At 34.1% G+C, this 19815-nt stretch overlaps 1 protein-coding gene across 1 annotated transcript; it reads left to right on the top strand.

The window, feature by feature from the left end:
* Positions 1-3114: 3114 nt before the first annotated feature.
* LOC111878919 (uncharacterized) lies at positions 3115-18127 on the top strand. The gene is made up of 14 exons (XM_042898319.2): positions 3115-3701; positions 5538-6639; positions 6738-6806; positions 6915-7139; positions 7258-7989; positions 8109-8706; positions 8791-8888; positions 9071-9208; positions 9946-10035; positions 12940-13672; positions 13758-14161; positions 14929-15284; positions 15951-16165; positions 16986-18127. The coding sequence occupies exons 1-14, from the start codon at positions 3253-3255 to the stop codon at positions 17792-17794; spliced, it is 6018 nt and encodes a 2005-aa protein (XP_042754253.1). The 5' UTR covers positions 3115-3252; the 3' UTR covers positions 17795-18127.
* Positions 18128-19815: the final 1688 nt, after the last annotated feature.

The raw sequence follows: 19815 nt of genomic DNA, 5'->3' as shown, positions 1-19815 counted from the left end.
TTTTCTAGAACAACTTAATTGCTTTTACAAGGAAAAACAGTTTATTTCTCAATTAAAACTCTTATGAACTCACCAACCTTTGTATTGACACTTTTTCAAACAACTTATATTCTCAGGAAATTACTAAACAGGTAAATCAACTGCTTTCAAGGACGGGACGCTAAGGCGATAAATTCAAAACTTATTTTGTCATCATGATGTAATTGATTTTGAAACATGTAAACTTACTCTATGATGTAACTCTTTCAATTATATAGATGATGGTTGTGTTTGCTTTCTTCACTATTACATTCGTTGTTATGATACTATACATGAAGTCATCCACCCCCGAACGTTTCCGCCGATCTGGTTTGGGGGTGTGACATATGAACACATAAATTTATGTGTGAGTAGAAGATTACAAATAACTAATTGTATGAATCATTTAACAAGGCCTACTTCACTTACCAAATCTTAAAAGACAATGTGAAGAAATGGCTTCTGGAACTTGGTTGAATGTTTGAGAGGGTTTACGAAGGTTTCTCAGAATGTGAAAATGAGTTTGTGAAGTGTAGAATGGGGTTTACACCCCTTTCAAATGGAATAGGGATATTGATGGGATATTTACTTGGAATACTGTTGGGTAATATTAATTTCTAGAAGTTAATTCATGAGTTACTGAGATATGTATTGGGAATAGCCATCCACAGCTCACAAGCACCGTAAACGCATTTGAGTTAAGAGGAGTTTATGGTCTAAAAGCATCCTAGGTTTAAGTTCACGGTCATATTGCCTTTTAGGATTGAGTTTACGCCCACTAGGTGGTCCCCCAAAGGAGTTTACGCCTTAGATTCTTCCTTGGATGGTGTTCACGGCCAAAGGTAGTTCACTAAATCTAGTTTATGGCCAAAGGTTGGATTCTTAAGGGTGTTTACGGCCAAAGCTTGGCTTCTTAAGGGTGTTTTTTAAAACGATCGTTTCCGATGAAACCGAGATGTTTTCTCAAAAACCGTGCTTCACACGGGTAGAGTTTCGGCTCGAAATTTATTTTTCTCGGGATCTTCGGGCTCTCTGGCGTTTGCTTATGATGCTAGGATGATATAATAGGGTTAGGGGTAATTTTTGCAATATTGAAGAAAGTTTAGGGTAGGAGAATGAAAGTTTGCAACCTAAAATCGGATGGCATCAGGTGCTATTTATAGTGACTGATCCCAGGAGTTACGTTGGGTGTAATTTTAGAGTACGCTGGGCGTACTAAGGGAAAACTCCAGATGCGTCCAAGCTACGAACACGTGGCTGTCATGCAATGGAGTAAGCTACGTGGCCAATCTCGGACCGTGAACACGAGTACGCTGGGCGAACTCCGAATTTTCAAACTTCAAAAATTCGTAACTTTCGCATACGGGCTCCGTTTTTGACGTTCTTTATATCCACGCGTAGGTGAGACTATGCTCTACAACTTTCGCTTAAACCCCGTCGGCTAATTTTGACTTTATTTTTAAAGTTATATTTTTAACAGGCCGGGAAAGAAAAAGTCTGTTAAAAATTCATAACTTCTTCATCCGACGTCCGTTTTCGTCTGTCTTTTTACCGTTGAACTAATATCAACAAGATCTTCGATTCTCGTTTAGGTTGTTTTGACTAAAAATCACTCGATCTAAAATTCGAGTTTCGGGCTACATACTACTATGCCAAATCTTAAAAACTTCATAACTTTCTCATACGAAGTCAGATTTGGACATTCTTTTTACGCACTCTCTCGGTTTAATGAACACTACGTCTTTCGTTTAGATCACTAAGGCTAAAAAGCACTTTAACGAAAATTCACTTTTTACGTCATACAAGGTTGTGCCGGTTCTGTCGCGAAACTTCGACATATCATAACTTCTTCGTTATAACTCGGATTTCGGTATTCTTTATATCTTCGGAATCCTTGTTTCAACCACTACAACTATCTTCATAGATATCGGTTTTATCTAATATTTATTTTCGACGCTTATTTTTATCCTTAATTTATTAAATCATAATAATTAAGTTTAAAGCACATAATTCATTCTTAATACTTCAAAACGAGTTCCAATGGTTGACCTAGACTATTACACCATCATTAATGCTTAGCCCAGAAACATGGGCGTTACCATTTACATTCATTTGGTGTACTCAAATGGTTGTAGAGTAGTGGTATTTATATATACTACACATTCTATAACCTCCCATTTAAACACCTCTATTAATCACAAATATTAATATGTGTTAATATGTAATTAAATTGTAATATTAATTACAATTTCAGTTACGAAAGAAAGAATATTTGCAAGAAAGGTCCCTGAACTTTTCTTTTCTTTCTCCCACCCATTAAACTCTTTTATTTACTTCTTCCAACATCTTACTTTAAGGATTAATTTCTCATTCATATTAAATCTATTTTGGACGTGTTAAAAAAAATTGGGGAAAACCCATTTTTATAAATTGGTTAACACTAATTTTCCAATAATTGTTTTGGTTAAAACTTGATTGGTTGAATTGTATTTAATTTGATATGTGGGGATTAGTTTGTTTTTTGAACACTACTGTGTTTTTTTGAAACTTGATTATTGAATATTATGTCTTTTTGAAACTTGATTATGGAATATTATGTTTTTTGGAAGTCAACTTAACAACATGTAAGTATTATGAATTGCATCGTCATTAGCTTCACCTAGTGTATAACCGGTTCTTGTTTGGAAAAATAAACGAAAAACTCATTAGTTTCACTTAATTTATAACCGGTTCTTATATTATCGTAATACCGGTTCCGGTTCCAACGCTCATCCCTATTTATGACATTATCTTAACTTTAAACGTGTTTAACTAGAAAAAATAAAGAGTGTCAATGGCAGGGACTTGATTCAAAATGAATTGAAACCATAACGATGAAATCGGTAATAAAAAGTTTTCAGGGGCCTATATTGTAGTTTTTGTATAAACACAGAGACCATTTCTAGTTGCTCTAAATTTTAAGTTGTCTTAACTCTTATATAGATTTTTTTTTTCGTTAAATACAAAAATATTCGCTGCTGGGATCGTGTTTTTGTAGTTGGTAAGCGGGTTAGTGGATATTATTTTATATAGATTTTTTTTTTCGTTAAACAAAGATATTATTCGCTGCTGGGATAGTGTTTTTGTAGTTAGTAAGTGGTATTATTGCATAATTGAAAATTTCCCTTGACTTCATCTTCCATCCATCCAGGTTGCAGATACATTTCAATCGCTTCCGGTTCTTGATCCAGTATTATGGCTTTTCCTAGTGTTTATAACGTTTTCCTAAGCTTTAGAGGCGAAGATACTGGCCATTCTTTCACAGATCATCTTTACGATGCATTAAAACGGGCAGGAATGGTTACTTTTAGGGATAATGAAGAAATCAGGAGAGGTGAAGAACTGCAGCCGGAGATCGAGAGAGCAATTAAAGAATCAAGGGCTTCAGTAGTTGTATTCTCAGAGAAGTATGCAACTTCAACTTGGTGCCTAGACGAGCTTGCGTTGATCCTCCAACAAAGAAGAGAGTGCAATCACTTCGTTCTGCCTGTTTTTTATCACGTCCATCCTTCTGATGTGAGGAAACAAAGAGGAACTTTTGCTATCGAAGTCAAAGCCTCTTCAAGGTGGACAGATCACAACGTGCGCCTGTGGAAGAAAGCTCTTAAAGAGGTTGCTGATCTGGCAGGCATGGTTTTGTCTGGGTATGCCTTTTTGTCTTTTCTATAAATTTTAGAATTAGATTGTAGCAAAATATTGGTTTCTGACTCGGAGAACTTTTAGTTGATTAAATGTATCAATACTTTAAACTATGAATCGGTAAATTAAGTCTGAAAAAGTAATTATATTTATAAAATACTTTGATAATTTCTTCTTTTTATTTCACTAAGTCTGCAGCTTAATGCTTCTTGATACATCATATACAGGATTGAGTGTTAATTAGATCTAAGCGGATCTAACTGAGTTCTTTGTAGCATATTTTTCTTTCTTGAAAAAAATTGAGGCAGACTGTCTATGTTAATTTCTGATTTAGGAAATTAAGACAAAAAACAATTATATTGTGCCTTGTAACATAATTGTGGGCCACCAGTATTTGTTTTATTTTAATTAAATTGGTATTTTAATAATATATTTGCAATTAAATTGGAAAAACTTCTATACAGTTGCAAATGCTGTGAACCATTCATAATCGAACTTTTATATTTTTTGGGAAATTAACTTCGATGGTAATAAAATTTAAACATACTAGTTGTAAGGTAATTTGGAAAGTTAAGTATTCAATATTTCATATATATATATATATATATATATATATATATATATATATATATATATATATATATATATATATATATATATATATATAGAGAGAGAGAGAGAGAGAGAGAGAGTTAGGTTCATATACATCCAACAAATATTGTGTGAATGTAAGGACCAATCACAATTTAAGAAAAAAATAAAATATTAATTACTATATGGATATAGTTAACTATAGAAAATAATTAAAGCATTTAATTTCTCCTTAAATGAGGGATGTCGGTTACATATTAACAAGCGAAATAAAGTCCTCCTTCTTTATTAATATGAAAATCAATATTCAATCGGAAAAAGGATACTCATGGTTAAAACTCATACGATAATTATCAAGTATGTCTCATATATATTCTTTTCCTTTATTAATTGTTTATATAAAAAAAAAATTATATTTCACTAACGTCAATTGATAAAAGTTACATGAGCCTAAACCATTTTGCCTTTACATAAGTAAGAAAAAAACAAAAGGAATTCAAGAATTAAAATAATAATTTTAGGGATTTTGTTTCTGGTATTTTTTTGTATATTATTTAAGAATCTAATCACATTCTTGTAGAATATGTTTAGTTTCTTTTTCTTTTGCACATCTATAATATTGATTTATAATTTGTTTTTAATGCCGAAAGAATGGAGTGTGGAGTGAGAACTAACTTATGTATGGGGTGTATTCTTTAAGAATATTACTTCTCAACAAATAGTATTCTTTAAGAATGAATGAATAAAAAAACTACTAAATGCAATCGTCTTCTTTACAAATGAAAGAATGAAAATTCTTTAAGAATGAAAGAATCAAAATACAAGTTCATATTTGTTGAATGAAGCCGTATTCTCAAAAAGTCAGATTTATTTTAAATTTATCGAATAAGATGTTATATTTGGTTTAACTTTTATTAATTAATTCTATATAGTTTCCTAAAATGTAAACAAATTTTAAATTCTCTCTCTTTACAATATTTCATTTTTGTTGTTACAATTAATTAGGTATAATTATCCAATACATGCTAGTCTATGTTAACAATATGTACCTTAAAATCACAACCATTTATTCTTTTAATCTAGTGGTCTAGATTTGGTCACACATTCACACAATACTTATGATTCACATTTAATCCTAACCCTATATATATATATATATATATATATATATATATATATATATATATATATATCAAAGCATCTCTAAATACCATCCCATGAATTTAATGATTTTTCTCATGTTATTCTAGGTCTGAAACAAAGTTTTTGAAGGAAATTGTTGACACCATATACAATAAGCTGGATCACAAAGAAGTTAGTCTTCCACCTAATATAACAGGGATGGACACTCGATACGAGGAGATCCGTTTGTGGTTATATCGACCGGATGTTGAATTTTTAGCAATTTGCGGGATGGGCGGAAGTGGCAAGACAACACTGGCCAAATACATCTACAACTCAAATTGGAAAACTTATGAAAACATGAGTTTTCTTGAAGGCATTAGAGAAAAATGTGAACAGCCTGATGGTATGCGTGTGCTACAAGAACAACTTCTCAAAGGTATTTTAGGCGGCAAGAAGAGAAAAATACCTAGTGTTTCTGAAGGCACATGTAAGATTGAGGAGGCCTTACAGACAAAAAGGTCGCTTATTGTTCTTGATGACATTGTTGAACGTAGTCAGTTAGTTGCTTTACTTGGAACTGGGAGGATTAATGCTCATAGCAAGATTATAATAACAACAAATAGAGAAAATACAGATGATTGGTTTAAGTTCACAGATTGGAGGTGTGAAGAATATAAAATGAAATTATTGAATCATGATGAATCGTTAGAGCTTTTAAGCCGTCATGCTTTTGGTTCCAAAGTTCCCATGGAAGGTTTGGAGGAGCTTGCAATACAAGCAGTACAATATTGCGAAGGAAATCCTTTGGCGCTTGAAGTGTTGGCTTCTTCTCTATCCAATAACAATACCATCTTACATTGGAAAAGCCAATTAAATTTACTGGAAAAAGAAGTTGATTCTAGAATTCAAAATGTACTTATAATGAGTTACAAATCATTGTCGGGTGACTTGGAGAAAGAGTTATTCTTGCATATTGCTTGTTTTTTTGTTGGCAAAGACGCGGATTATGTGGTAAAGATATTGCAGCATGATTACTGTGCATTTTCTGGGATCAAAAGCCTATCCAACAGATGCCTTCTTTCTGTTTCACCAAACAACAAACTCATGATGCATCCGTTGCTTCAAGAGATGGGGAAAAACATAGTTCGTCAAGAATCAAAATTCCCTGCAAAACGTAGTAGAGTCTGGCTGAGTAGCGACTCTTATAAGATATTGAGTAAAGGAGAGGTAAGATGCTTTTTATATGTACATTTAATTAAGCCTACAATTACTTTCACACCCTTCTATTTCATTTAATTCTACAATTTATCCTTCTTTCCTTTTAGGGTTCAGAAACTATAGAAGGTTTAGCACTTGACAGCCAAATGCTAGAGGAACAGAAGTTTGCTTTAAAGGTAATACAGAATCACTAAGATTATATATATGCATATTTTTACACACATACTTATACCTGGATCTAATAATAAGCTTACTAAATATCCCTCTTCATTTTAAATCTGCAGTTATCAAACCTCAAGACAGATGCACTTCAAAAGATGGATAAACTAAAATTGCTCCAACTACACTTCGTGGAGCTCACTGGGTCCTACGAGAATTTTTCAGAAGACTTAAGATGGCTCTGCTGGCTTGGATCCAATTTAAGAACCATACCCTCTGACTTATTCATGGGGAACTTGGTGGCTATGGATATGAGCTATAGCAACTTGGAAATATTTGAACCACCCACGGTAGGGAATCCGATACACTCTTTATGTTGCTTAATTATCCGTTTAGCTTCTCAATTCTTAGTGGTCATCATCCAGACATTGAGTGCTACATTAATTAATCTTGTTACTTTTGTTACAGGTTCTTCCATCGCTGCAGATTCTGAATCTTACAAACTCGCACAATCTATCCGAAATACGCAACATGTCCATGATCCCTCATCTAGAGACTTTAATTCTATGGAACTGTCACAGTCTCTCTCGTGTTTGTGAAACAATTGGAGACCTCACGAGTCTTGCACTACTGAACATGACAGGATGTAGAAACCTGTGCAAGAGTGAGCAAACAGAAGCTTCTACCTCTGGTGGAGGAGTTGCAGAACAGCCTACCTTTTTCTTCCCACCTTCATTACACCAGTTATTCCTCAAGGATTGTGATCTTGAGTGTACTGAGTCTTTTCCTCTGAGTTTTAGTGTTCAACTATCTTTGCAGTACATGAATTTAGGCAATAGTCTCTTTGAGTTTCTGCCTTGTTATGACCATCTTAAAAATCTTCGGGTCCTTGACTTGAGTTTATGCTCAATGCTTAAACAGCTTCTTTGTCTCCCAAGTACACTTGCAGAATTGTATGTATACTATTGTAAGTCGCTGGAGGAAATTAGTTTCCAATCACATCGATTCACATTGCAAGAGTTTGGCTATGAAGGTTGTGTTAGTTTATTGGAAATTGAAGGCTTTATCAAATTGGTGCCTGTAGCCAAACTTGAAGAAATTGATTTGGGACATATGAAGTGGTTGAAAGAATATCAAAATCATGAGGTGTGCCTGGTTGGTGATGATGAACTCACCAAAGGCAGAAGTACGTGTATCCAGGTACGTTGTTAGTTGTTACTCTCTTAAATTCATGCATGAGCACACCACACACACATCAGCATAACACCTACAAACTGATTATATGTGAGGACTAAATTCTTGTGCTTTTACATGGCCAGATGTTGTATGAATTCAATATAATGAGCACATCTCTTCCATACATGGAGGATCCAAACATGAAGCCTACTTACGAATCAGAGTTATCATCTTTGTCATCTGTGTCCTTTGACGTGCCTCCGCCTCCCAAGAATAGGAGAATCAAAGGACTTGATGTAACTTTCAAGTATACAATATCAGGTGAGAATGATGTGTTATGGTTCTGTAAGATCAGTACGACCAATGGTGTTGATTTGATGTACAACCCCAAAGTCTTTGGTAAACCTGAATCTGGTGAAGTTGGTATATGGTTAAGCTATTGGCCAATTGGAAATGCATTGGATACGGGAGATAAAGTCAACGTCTCTATCGCTGTGATCAGTGGATTGGAGGTACATGAATGTGGTGTGAGTCTTGTTTATACTGATGATAAAGTAGCAGAGGAAACCTTGGAAAACAACATGGAATGGATAGAAGTTCTTGGAGGAGATTTGTCTGGATTTCAACTAAGCACACGGGCTTACTATTTGTGTCGCCGTGATTTGTTTGAGTTAATGGAGGTTGGTAGATTGACTCTTGGTTGGTTTAGTATTCTAGTTGGTGATACCATCGAATGTACAGGTATATCCCAATCTACTTCTGGGCATTTATAGTCAGATTTATGACGCATATATAGAACGTTCATACTGTGACACATTGTTACAGAGGTACGAGGATGGAGAAAAACAGGTCGACCTACACAGTTGAAACCATCATTTACTGAGTTAAAGTTTGTTAGATGCATCGTCCATGGTCCTGAATCGGTACATTTCCTCTTGTGACATGTAATACATATCTATAATTCAAATAGAATTGATATACATCTCAAATCCCTATTTCTGTTGTATTATACATATGATTGTTTTTAAGTTTGATAGCAATGTGTGTTTGCTATGTAGTGTAATGATATGCTAATATGGCCCTGGTGTTTTTGAAAAATAAATAGGAGGACATTTACAAGATTGCAGAGATGTCAAAATCATCTTTTGTAGATATCTATAAAACATTGGACTTCACATCAAGCCTGCTTGGGGAGACGATGATATCTTCCACATCGTCTAAATTTAGTGAAACAACAATAAAGGTAACTTAGTATTACATTTAGCATATAAAAGTAAAGAGTTTAAATCTTTCCTTGTGCTGGAAATTAACTCACTCCCAGTAATGCACAAATTTACAAGTACATGTCTGAAGCAAGCTGCATCTGTTGACGATGAACTTGGCAGAGAAAGTGATGAGTTTAGTAATTTATCACATATAGGTCTGGCTTTGTCCCTGATTCCCAAACACGGCCTATGAAAGCTTCAATTCTTTTACTCTCCGTATGAAATAAATGCCCAAAAATTCACTTTGAATCTGGCTTTTGTCTTAAACTTGTATATGGTCTACACAAGACATTAAGGGAGTTTACCTATCCTTTTATGCTTATGTTGTTATTCCATCCAGTGCCTTCAATGCTATGGCCATTAGCTTTATGAGCTATTATCATTTACACAAAGCTAATGTCCTTATGAGATGATGGATCTTCATGCATAACAAATAAAAGAAAAATAAAGCAATCAATAATATTTTTGTAGAGAAAGCCGCTAAACTTCCACTTCGCAATGGATTTTCTTCTCAAACTAGAAGAACTTTTGGGAGATGAATTTGATTTATGAGATCAATATGTTTTCTCATTTTCTTACTTCTCCCTTCATTTTGCTTACATGCATGCTGGTGTTTTTAAAGAAAGTCAATGAACTTCACTTGTCACCTTGTTTTCCTTTAAATCCCAATGCCGCTTCTTGATTTTGCTTTTGTTGTTCTTGTGATTTTGTTCAGGAATTAAATGAGATTCAGGAGTCTACTATAAGCATACATGGTGAGAAGTTGAAATCACTGGCTACACATGGTGTTACTGACGAGATGGAGGTAATATGACATTAAGCTTATTAGATACATGAAGGAGCATAAACCAACACAAAATGGAAGTGAGAAGAAAGTAAAAGATTTTGGTGTTCCTGAGTTTCATTAAATGATGGAAGTGGAAGGACATGAAATGATCACTTTCCCTCCTAAATTTCCTTCAAATTTGGAAGGATTTGGAGAGAAAGGAACAAAATGTTTAATTTTCCTTTCACTTCTTTCCAACTCGGAACACAAAATACAAAATTCTTTTCTTTTTCTTTTTCTTTTCTCTCCTTAATTTCTTTTCGTTGCTTTTCTTTTCTTTGCTAAAACTCAGAAACTATTGTGTGGATCAAATTTGGCTGGTATTATCAAATCAATGAAAAATTAAAATTGATAAGGAAAAACAACTAGCTAATCACATGATTTATGGAAATAAGAGATATCACTTGATTTAACAATAGAAAGAGAATTGTAAAAAATGGGAAATGAGCACAAGTTATAGAAAATTCAAAATTGGAAGGTCACAACGAAGGATTTTGGGCCTAGAGCTGACTCACCCGTTAGACGTTAATTCCGCCATTTTGACCTTCTATTTCGTATTTCCCAGTATTTTTGCTTATTTCCCTTTGAAATTATTCCATTTAAATTGTAAATTTTACATTTTTCAATAAGAAATATTCTACATAATTAATACATTTCAAATTTAATTATGATGATATTTTCCATAATTAATACTTATTGTATGTGCCTTACGGCACAATAATGTGATTCCATTTATTTCCATAAATCATAGGATTGATTAGGTATTTAATTTGATTAGTTGATTGTCAATTTTAAATATGGCAATAACTAGCAAATTTAGCTCCACCTTATATAAATGGTTGCATATAAGCCTTTGGAAGTATCTTGTAATCGATGATATTCCCCCCTTTGAGATTTTCTTAAATAATTCTTGTTTTTACTAATTCTGTTATGCGTTAGATTTAGGGTGTGTTTGGCAAAAGTAGCTGTTAGCTGGAAGCGGGTAGCTGGTATCGAGAAACTGTAGCTTTTATTTCTTATATGAGTGTTTGGCAAATGTAGATGGAAGCTTTTGAAATATATAAAATCACATAAAATGACAATTGATTAAAAATAAATAAATATATAAATATATTTTTAAGGGTAATTATGAAAATTGATTTCAAAATCTCAGTAGTGTTTTGTTAAACGCTACATGAAGTAGCTTTTAGATTTGGAATGTTTTGTTTAAACTAAAAGTTAAACGCTCGTAGTGACAAACGAAGCTTTTTGTTTAAGCTAGAGCGTTTTGTCAAAAGTTAAAAGCTAGAAATTCCTAAACGCTTCCAAAAGTTCCTTGCCAAACACGCCCTTAGTCAAAAATATTAATGATACTCTTGTGAATCAAGTAACTAACTATACTTAATTTACAATCAAAAAATATTTGATTTAATTACAAGAATTCCACTTCCAGTTTTGGAATCATTTTTTCTATTGATTTTATCAAAGCAATTGATCATATTAGTCCCCATAATTCTCATAAAAAGTGGGTACTCATATTAGTCCATATATATATATATATATATATATATATATATATATATATATATATATATATATATATATATATATATATATATATACATATATATATATATATATATATATATATATATGAGTTATTGTGCGAACCAAAAGATTTGTGAGAACTTACGAACTCATAATCAACTCATCATTTTTCAACACCAAAAACATCAATTTTTTCCAAATGGTGCATCGAAGCCATATTTAGGCTCAAAAAAATAAGATTTGACAATTTTTTTTTTTTGAAATTTGCATGTATGCACAATCGTCAGTTGTATGGACTACTAATGAGCATAATCAGCAGTCATATGGATTGTAGATGTTCACAATAAGCAGCTATATGGACTGCTGATGAACAATCAGCAGTCCATATGACTGCTAATTGTGCTCATCAACAGTTCCTAAATTGTTGATTGTGCTCATCAGCATTCATACAAAAAAACCAAAAAAAAATCATTAAATCTTTTTTTTTGAGCCTAGATATTGGCTTAGATGCACCATTTGAAGATTGATGTTTTTAGTATTGAAAAATATTGAGTTGATTATGAGTTCAAAAGTTCTCACAAATCTTTTGGTTCTCAAAAGAACCTAGCTCTCTCTCTCTCTCTCTCTCTCTCTCTCTCTCTCTCTCTCTCTCTATATATATATATATATATATATATATATATATATATATATATATATATATATATATATATATATAGACACACATATACATACACAGTTACATAATAATGTATAATTACTTAACGAAGTATATAAAATTTATTATCATTTTTGTAAGGGTATATAAAGATACATTATTTTGTGTTGTATTGCAGCCTAAACTCACAAGTTATATAAATTTATAACTTCCATTTTATTTAGTACAATATAAACTCACAATCTGTGGTGCCGGTATATTACAACAAGTCAACAAGTAACTAAGTAAATTCATTTCATGCTAATCAATTTAATTAACAAAAGTTAAATCCTTTTAAGAAATTTAAATTATTTTCAAAGACATTCCATATGCAAAATTATCTTCAAATCTTGTTCTTAGTCATTAGCAGGTTGATGTTATTGAGATTCAGAAATAATTATGTAACAGTAAGTCTAAGTGTGAGTAATTGATTATTATATGAAAAGAGAGACATAAATAACCAGATATTTTAGTTTTAAAATAGAAAATAACAGATTATTATTATTATTTTCTTTCTTTTTTTTTTCCTGATTGTTTGTTCATACTCAGAAGACGTCTTGACCGGATTTCCAATTGTCAAGCACTGTTTTGTATCCATCATCTTCATATCATCAGATTTATCCATCTAATCTTCCTCTGCATTTTCATACCGACTTCAGGTTAAGCCACAAGAAAAGGCTATGCTACTAGATCCCCTTCTTTCAGAATCCATCTCCAAACTATATGAAATCGTAATAAATGCAGCTCAAACCACAGCCAATTTCAAGCTAGAATTGATGCAACTCGCTGTCACCTTAGAGAGAATAGCACCAATTATTCAGGACACAGTCAATATGAATCGGAAACTAGATCGTACAGAGGTCGAATGCAAGATGTTTACAGATGAAATCAAAGAAGCAACAAAACTCGTTGCCAAATGTTCGAAAGTAAAGAGGAAAATTATCAAGAAGCTGACTTACTCACTGAAGCTAAAAGACTTCAACTTTAAGTTGCTAAGATTCTTTCAAATCGAAGTTCAAGCCTTCCAGATTCGGGACATTACACAGACGCTTTTAGAGGTCAACGATGTAAAGTTAAAAATGGATTGTACTATAGCTTTGGATGTGAAAGATATGCGACTGGGAAGAAGTTGGATCGATAATTATGGTGATTCAGCGTCCACATCTTCGAAAGCAGATCAATCTGAACGAGAAAAGTATGGTTGGCAAGTTCCCGCACTTTCAAATGGAATTGTGGCATTTGATGAGCGATTAGCGAAACTCAAGGCTGAGGTTTTTTCAAGCAGCGATATTAATGATGGTGATGATCGTTCGGTGCTAGTTGTTGCAGCTGCCGCTGGATGTGGGAAAACTACTTTGGTGAAAATGCTATGCCATGATCCTGAAATTCTAGGTAATTCATCACATTCATAGTGATTGTGAATGACCTCTTTAATAATTTTACTAGCCTGATGCTTTGGTATCTTACATTTGAACAGATAAATTTGGGGAGAATATCTTCTTTGTGACGGTTTCAGAAACACCCAATTTCATGGTGATTGTCAATGACCTCTTTAATCCAAATTCCTCCTGCCCCCAAGTTCTGTTTGAAAACAATGAAGATGCCAAGAACAAATTAGAAAACTTTTTGAATCAGAAAGTATCAGGTCCCATGCTTCTGGTATTAGATGATGTGTGGTCTGGTTCCTTCATTGAAAACTTTCCATCCAAGAACAAAGAATGCAAGATTCTGGTCACGTCTAGGACTGCATTCACAAACTATGATGTGTTCCGATTTGATCCTTTGAATGAGAAAGATGCAAAAACTCTCTTTTGCCAGTCTGCATTTACTAAAGACGGAAAGAGACCTACTCCAACTATTGATGAGAATCTTGTGAATCAGGTAACTGTATGGAACGGTGTGTGGGACTTTCATTTCATATTAATGTGATTTGACTCTTTTGGGTACTTCATCTTATGTCAACCACCACCTAGTGGGCCTTTGTGTATGTGGCAAATTGCAGGGAATAATAACGTACTTGACTAACGATACTAATATGGGCAATGTACATTCATATTTGTACCCATAATAACAACATCCTTATATCTATTACCCATAATAAGAACACATTCATAAGCTCACTCAAAATAGCAACATACTTAATTTTTTTTTTTTTTTTTAACGATGATGGCAATGCTGCTTTATTATTTTTTTTACCTATAACAGCAATGTGCTTAAATTTCGTTATTAGTCTAAGGATTGTAATTTTTTGTTATATATTGTTGTTATTGGTAAAGAAATATTGTTATGTTGCTATTACTGGTAAAAAATTGTTAGTACATTGTAGTTTATGTGGAAAGAAATGCAAGTACATAGCTACTATCATTTACGTAATCAATACAAAATGTAAGCACATTGTCGTTATAGGTAAAAAAAAAAATTAAATACATTGTTATGGGTAAAAAGTAAAGTACATTGTCCATATCAGTAAACAGAGTAAAGTAAGTTGCTATTTCCTTCAATTTGCCAAATTACATGTCACGTTCAACTCTTCGAGAGCGGTGTAGGCCAACTACCAACTTAGAGGATACTAGATTACCAGAAGAATAACTTGTTTTTTTTATGCAGAATTTTTTTTAGCTTCCTAAAGAAGTAATTTTTGTATGTAGATGGTAGCATGTTGTAAAAGACATCCACTTACTTTAATCGTGGTCGGGCGGTCCTTAAATGGAAAAGATGAGTTAATCTGGAGATCTATGCTGAAGTCATTGTCTGAAGGTAGGTCAGTTCTAGATATACACAAGGATGTACTCATCCTCCTAGAAAGAAGCTTTGAGGCCCTACATGATGAATCCAAGCAATGCTTCCTGGACTTTGGGCTCTTCCCAGAAGATCGAAGGATCCCGGTTAGCGCCCTCTTAAATATGTGGGTGCATTTGTACGACCATGATGATGACGGTGTTGATACCATGGCCACCATCTTTGGCCTTTCCTTTAGAAATCTTGTCAATCTTATGGCCACGGGGTATTTCACTTGTTCTTAATCTTTTTTACCACAAAGTGCTTGGATAAATCTTATTAAATAAATATTTGAGGAAATAGTGGCATGGGCAAATTTATAAAAAAAATATATAGGACTTGACAGGGAAAGGATGGGGACGCACTTGGTTCTGTAGTGTGTTTAGTAGTCAAAAGGACGGGATTCAGTTCTGTTGGAATCATTTGGAATTTCACCTAGGGGGAGGGTGGAAGAAATTCAGTATCTTTTTTTTTTTTTTTAAAGAAAAGACCAACTACCCTCCTTATAAGTACATATATTTTCAGTAAACCAAACATATGTAAAAAAATATTATTTTGAAAATCATATAATTTTTTTAATGAAATATTATATTTTTTAGAATATTCCAGTTCCTTCGGAGGATTCCATTCTTTCGAAAGCCATTCTATGAATCATTATTCTCATTTTCTTTATAAAGTAGTCTTTTCTGCATCAAGTAAAATAGAAGCACCTATATAGCTTACATATATAAGTCATGTCCCCACCCCTATTAAGTTAAAAAGAAACATAACTTTACTCTATTACTATTTTACTATAGATTTTCCATTTGATGTACACCTACCTTGTTAAATAGGATGCACTTCAATTTCATTTATGTTTATTTTGTTGTAGCCTAATCCTTGAATTGTTTAGTTTTAGGAATCAGTCGGGGGCAATAGTTAACTATTGCGACCAACAATTTGTCACCCAACAACAAATGCTGAGGGAGCTTGCTATTCACTTGAATAGCAAACTACCTTTACCACAAAGGAGTAGATTGATCATTAATGCACGAGGAGAAGACTTGCCTGCGTATATCCAACAAGTGCAAGAACCTATGCAAGCCCGTGTATTGTCTATTTCCACAGGTTCTTATTCTTTCATAAATTTAAATATATGTTCATTTTATATCTGTGTGTGGTTGGTTCCGGGGTCAAGTGAGGGTTCGAGTCACAGAACTGTAGTATGTGAGTTTTAATTCCAATGTGGATCTTCCATCAGCCACCTTAGTGAGCCATTGCATACCTAATTTACATTGTGGGCTAGTTCCTAAATTTGTGTAACCTAATGTATCTCACTAAAGCCATTTGTCAGTAATAATACAAAACTCTCTCGTGTTCGCCTGTGGTCGTAGCCATCCTGATCATGTGAACCACGTAAATTGATTGTGTCTTGTTTTCCGTTTTGCATTGATTACTCTGTGTTTGAAATCGTTTATCATTTGTCGAGTTGATTAATCCATAATAGGTGCTTCTGTTTTTGTATTTGTTTATTATACTATCCTACTTTCAGTTCTTTCTATTACATCACTGTATATACAACTTTTTTTCTTGTTAAGACATTGTACTCTGAAAATCTACCAAATTATATAGTTTTCTACTTTCAATTTTTTTCTTATAGGACATTATACTTTGAAAAATCTACCCAATCATAGCAGCAGATATTACTTTGCATTTAGATAGCATTACTATATTTCAAAGTACAATGTAGTAACAGGAAGAAATGGAAGTAACTGTAGTAAACAGCTCAATATTAAGTATGTTGCTATTTTTTGCATCTAATACTTCCCAGAACAATATTAATCTTGTCTATGAGAAGTCAAAAGTCTATTTGTTTGGGACAAGGAGGTATTAATGAATTTAACTGTAAATTTTGTTTTCTTATTAACCGATTACAATTTTATTGCAGGAGAATCTTTCTCCTCACGGTGGTGCAACATGGAAGCCCCAAACCTTGAAGTTCTAATTTTGAACTTAGTATCAAAAACCTACACTTTACCCCCTTTCTTAGCAGGAAACCAAAAATTAAAGATTCTAAACATCTCAAACCACGGTTTATACCCTACAAAATTCAAAAATTTCCATTTTCTTACCTCTGCATACAATCTAACAAGGATTAGATTTGAGCATGTCGCAATATTTCCATCCATTTTATCGCTCATAAACCTGCAGAAAGTATCGTTAATAATGTGCAAAATTGGCAAGACTTTCAAGAACCGAATGGTTAATACCCCAAATATCTGGCCAGAATTAGATGAGCTTGAGATTGATTACTGCCAAGATTTAGTTGAATTCCCGGGGGCGTTATGCAACAGTGTCCACCTTAAGAAGATTAGCATTACAAACTGTAATGAGATGTGTGGATTTAATGAAGAATTTGGGAACTTGATGACTTTGGAAAGTTTATTTCTTCGTTCTTGTACGAAACTGAAACAGTTGCCGGAATCGATTTGGAGATCTGAAAAGTTGAGTGTTCTTAATATTTCAGATTGTTTGAGCTTGAGTGGGTTGCCAGAAAAAATAGGGAAACTGGCTGGTTTACGGAGGATTTATATGAAAGGTTGTACTGGAGTACATGAGCTGCCAAAATCTGTGGAGGAGTTGCCTCGTGTACGTGTGGTATGTGATGAAGAATTAGCTTCTCTATGGCTTGAATACAGTAATGTGGAGATTGATCTGGTGGAAGATCAATTGAAAACCCTAATGAGAATCATCTGATATTCACACTTCTAGGTCCCATCTGTCTCGCTAGACAAGACACATGATAGAACAAAACAAATTGTCCTGCAATTGGTGTATACCGGACTCATTAGACAAAAATTCCATTACTTTGTTCTACTTGTGTCTTCTTATATAATAGGTTTCGTTGAGTGTATATATGCTTGCATTTTGTTCTTCAAACAGGTGTGATTTTATTTCGATTGTTTATACTTCATGTAAATAATTGTCTTGGTTGTTGAATCCGTTGTGATGCTTGATGTTCTAGTAGGAACAACATCAGTATCACATATTGCAATGGACTCTATAAGTTTATGAACTAATTTCAAATTTTTCTTGAGTTACATACCCTTCATTTTTTTTTTTGGAAAGACAAAATGAATTAAACACCTCTAGCAAAATAGAAGAGGAAAAAATTACAAGAAAGATATATAAGGATTATATAACCAACGATCCCACGACATGTTATGAAATTTGCCCCTATTACTAATCCAAAAAATGAAAAAGACATTATATCATCAAAATCTCATCTCTTTGAGGTCTATCCATTCCTATTAGACAGTTAATGTTAGTATACGGTTTAGAGTGTAAATATGCTTATTATATATATTTATCCCTCATGTACTTACATGTGAATTTATCTTAATACAATTACAAGTCTGATATGGTGGTACAGAGCACGAGAAACGTACGGCTCCTCTAGGGTTGCAACTCTACCCTTTCCGGTTCTTTATGAGAGTTATAGCTTGACACAAATCGATCATCGCCAACATCAAATCAATTCTCAACAACAAATCGATCTCAATGGCCACTATCACCGTCTTCTCCACAACTGAGAAAACATCACATAATTCTCATAAGTTTCTTTTTACTCTCTTCTACTAATTATGGTTTTTTTGGAAAACAATGATCCAACCTTTTCTTGTTACCAATAATCTTTTCGGCTATATTGATGGAACCATTCCGTGTCCCAACCCCACTATACCACCCACTGAGAAAGCCACCACAATTGAACCTTAGTCGAACCCTTCCTACACAGCCTAGATGGATAGCTAATGATGCCCATGTTCACATGCTCCTTCTATCTACCATCTCCGAAGCATCTTACCCACATACCCAAGGCACAACCTCAAAGGACCTTTGGCTCTCGCTACATAGCTTATGCTCCACAATCTTCTTCTAGAGAATACACCCTTAAAACCCAACTTCTCAATCTTGAGATGAAATCCGATGAAACCGCCTCTGTTTACCTCCTACGTGCTCAAGAATATTCAGATGCTCTAGAAAACATTGGCGAACCAGTCAAGGAAAAAGACCTTGTTATGTTAGTTATCTTCGGTCTTCGTGAGGAGTAAAGTGGCCTAAAATCCACACTCCTGGCTCGCCAAGCTCCCACATCCTTTCAAGAACTCATGGTCCTCTTACTGACCATGACTTTATGGTCAAGAAAAACCCACCCACTGTTGCACCTGGTTAAGCTTTTGCTGCCACCGCGGCCGGTCGCTCCACCTCTATCACTGCCACATCACCTACTGATCCCATACAAGCTCTACATCAACTTGCTTCTCAGCTTGGTCTTCAACTTAACTCGGCTCCCCATCACCCCCTCAGGCCTTCTATACTAACCGGCCTCCTTCCTCTCGGAGTCGTGGGTCCAACAATCGTCGTGGCTGCGGAAACTACAACCAACAAACATGCGGTAATCGAAGCCAAATTTCTTGGGCTTCCATTCAAAACACCGTTTATGACACCTATAACAGATGCAATATTGGCCATATTCCTTCTCAGTGCCATAACCGTGATCCTAACACCATTCGCCCATGCCAACAACCTTCTGCTAATTTTGCAGAAAACTACTCACAGTCAACCACCTAGCTCAACGACACAGGATCAAACAACCATGTATCGCATGATCTCTCCTCTCTAGACAGTCACACACCTTACTTTGGTGAGGATGATCTTCATGTTGACAATTGTACATGATTACCTATTCTTCATATTGGCTCTACTCATTTTTATTC

This window comes from Lactuca sativa, chromosome 9, assembly GCF_002870075.4.
Source record: "Lactuca sativa cultivar Salinas chromosome 9, Lsat_Salinas_v11, whole genome shotgun sequence".
In the NCBI taxonomy this organism is placed as follows: Eukaryota; Viridiplantae; Streptophyta; class Magnoliopsida; order Asterales; family Asteraceae; genus Lactuca; species Lactuca sativa.
The sequence above is the reverse complement of the archived record's forward strand: the minus strand, read 5'-3'. Positions and strand labels throughout refer to the sequence as shown.

Coding starts and splice junctions, on each gene's coding strand:
- LOC111878919 (XM_042898319.2), top strand. CDS start 3,253: ATGGCTTTTCCTAGTGTTTATAACGTTTTCCTAAGCTTTAGAGGCGAA. Junction 10,036..12,939: donor GTGTTACTGACGAGATGGAG/GTAATATGACAT, acceptor TACCGACTTCAG/GTTAAGCCACAAGAAAAGGC. Junction 15,285..15,950: donor GTCAATCTTATGGCCACGGG/GTATTTCACTTG, acceptor TGAATTGTTTAG/TTTTAGGAATCAGTCGGGGG.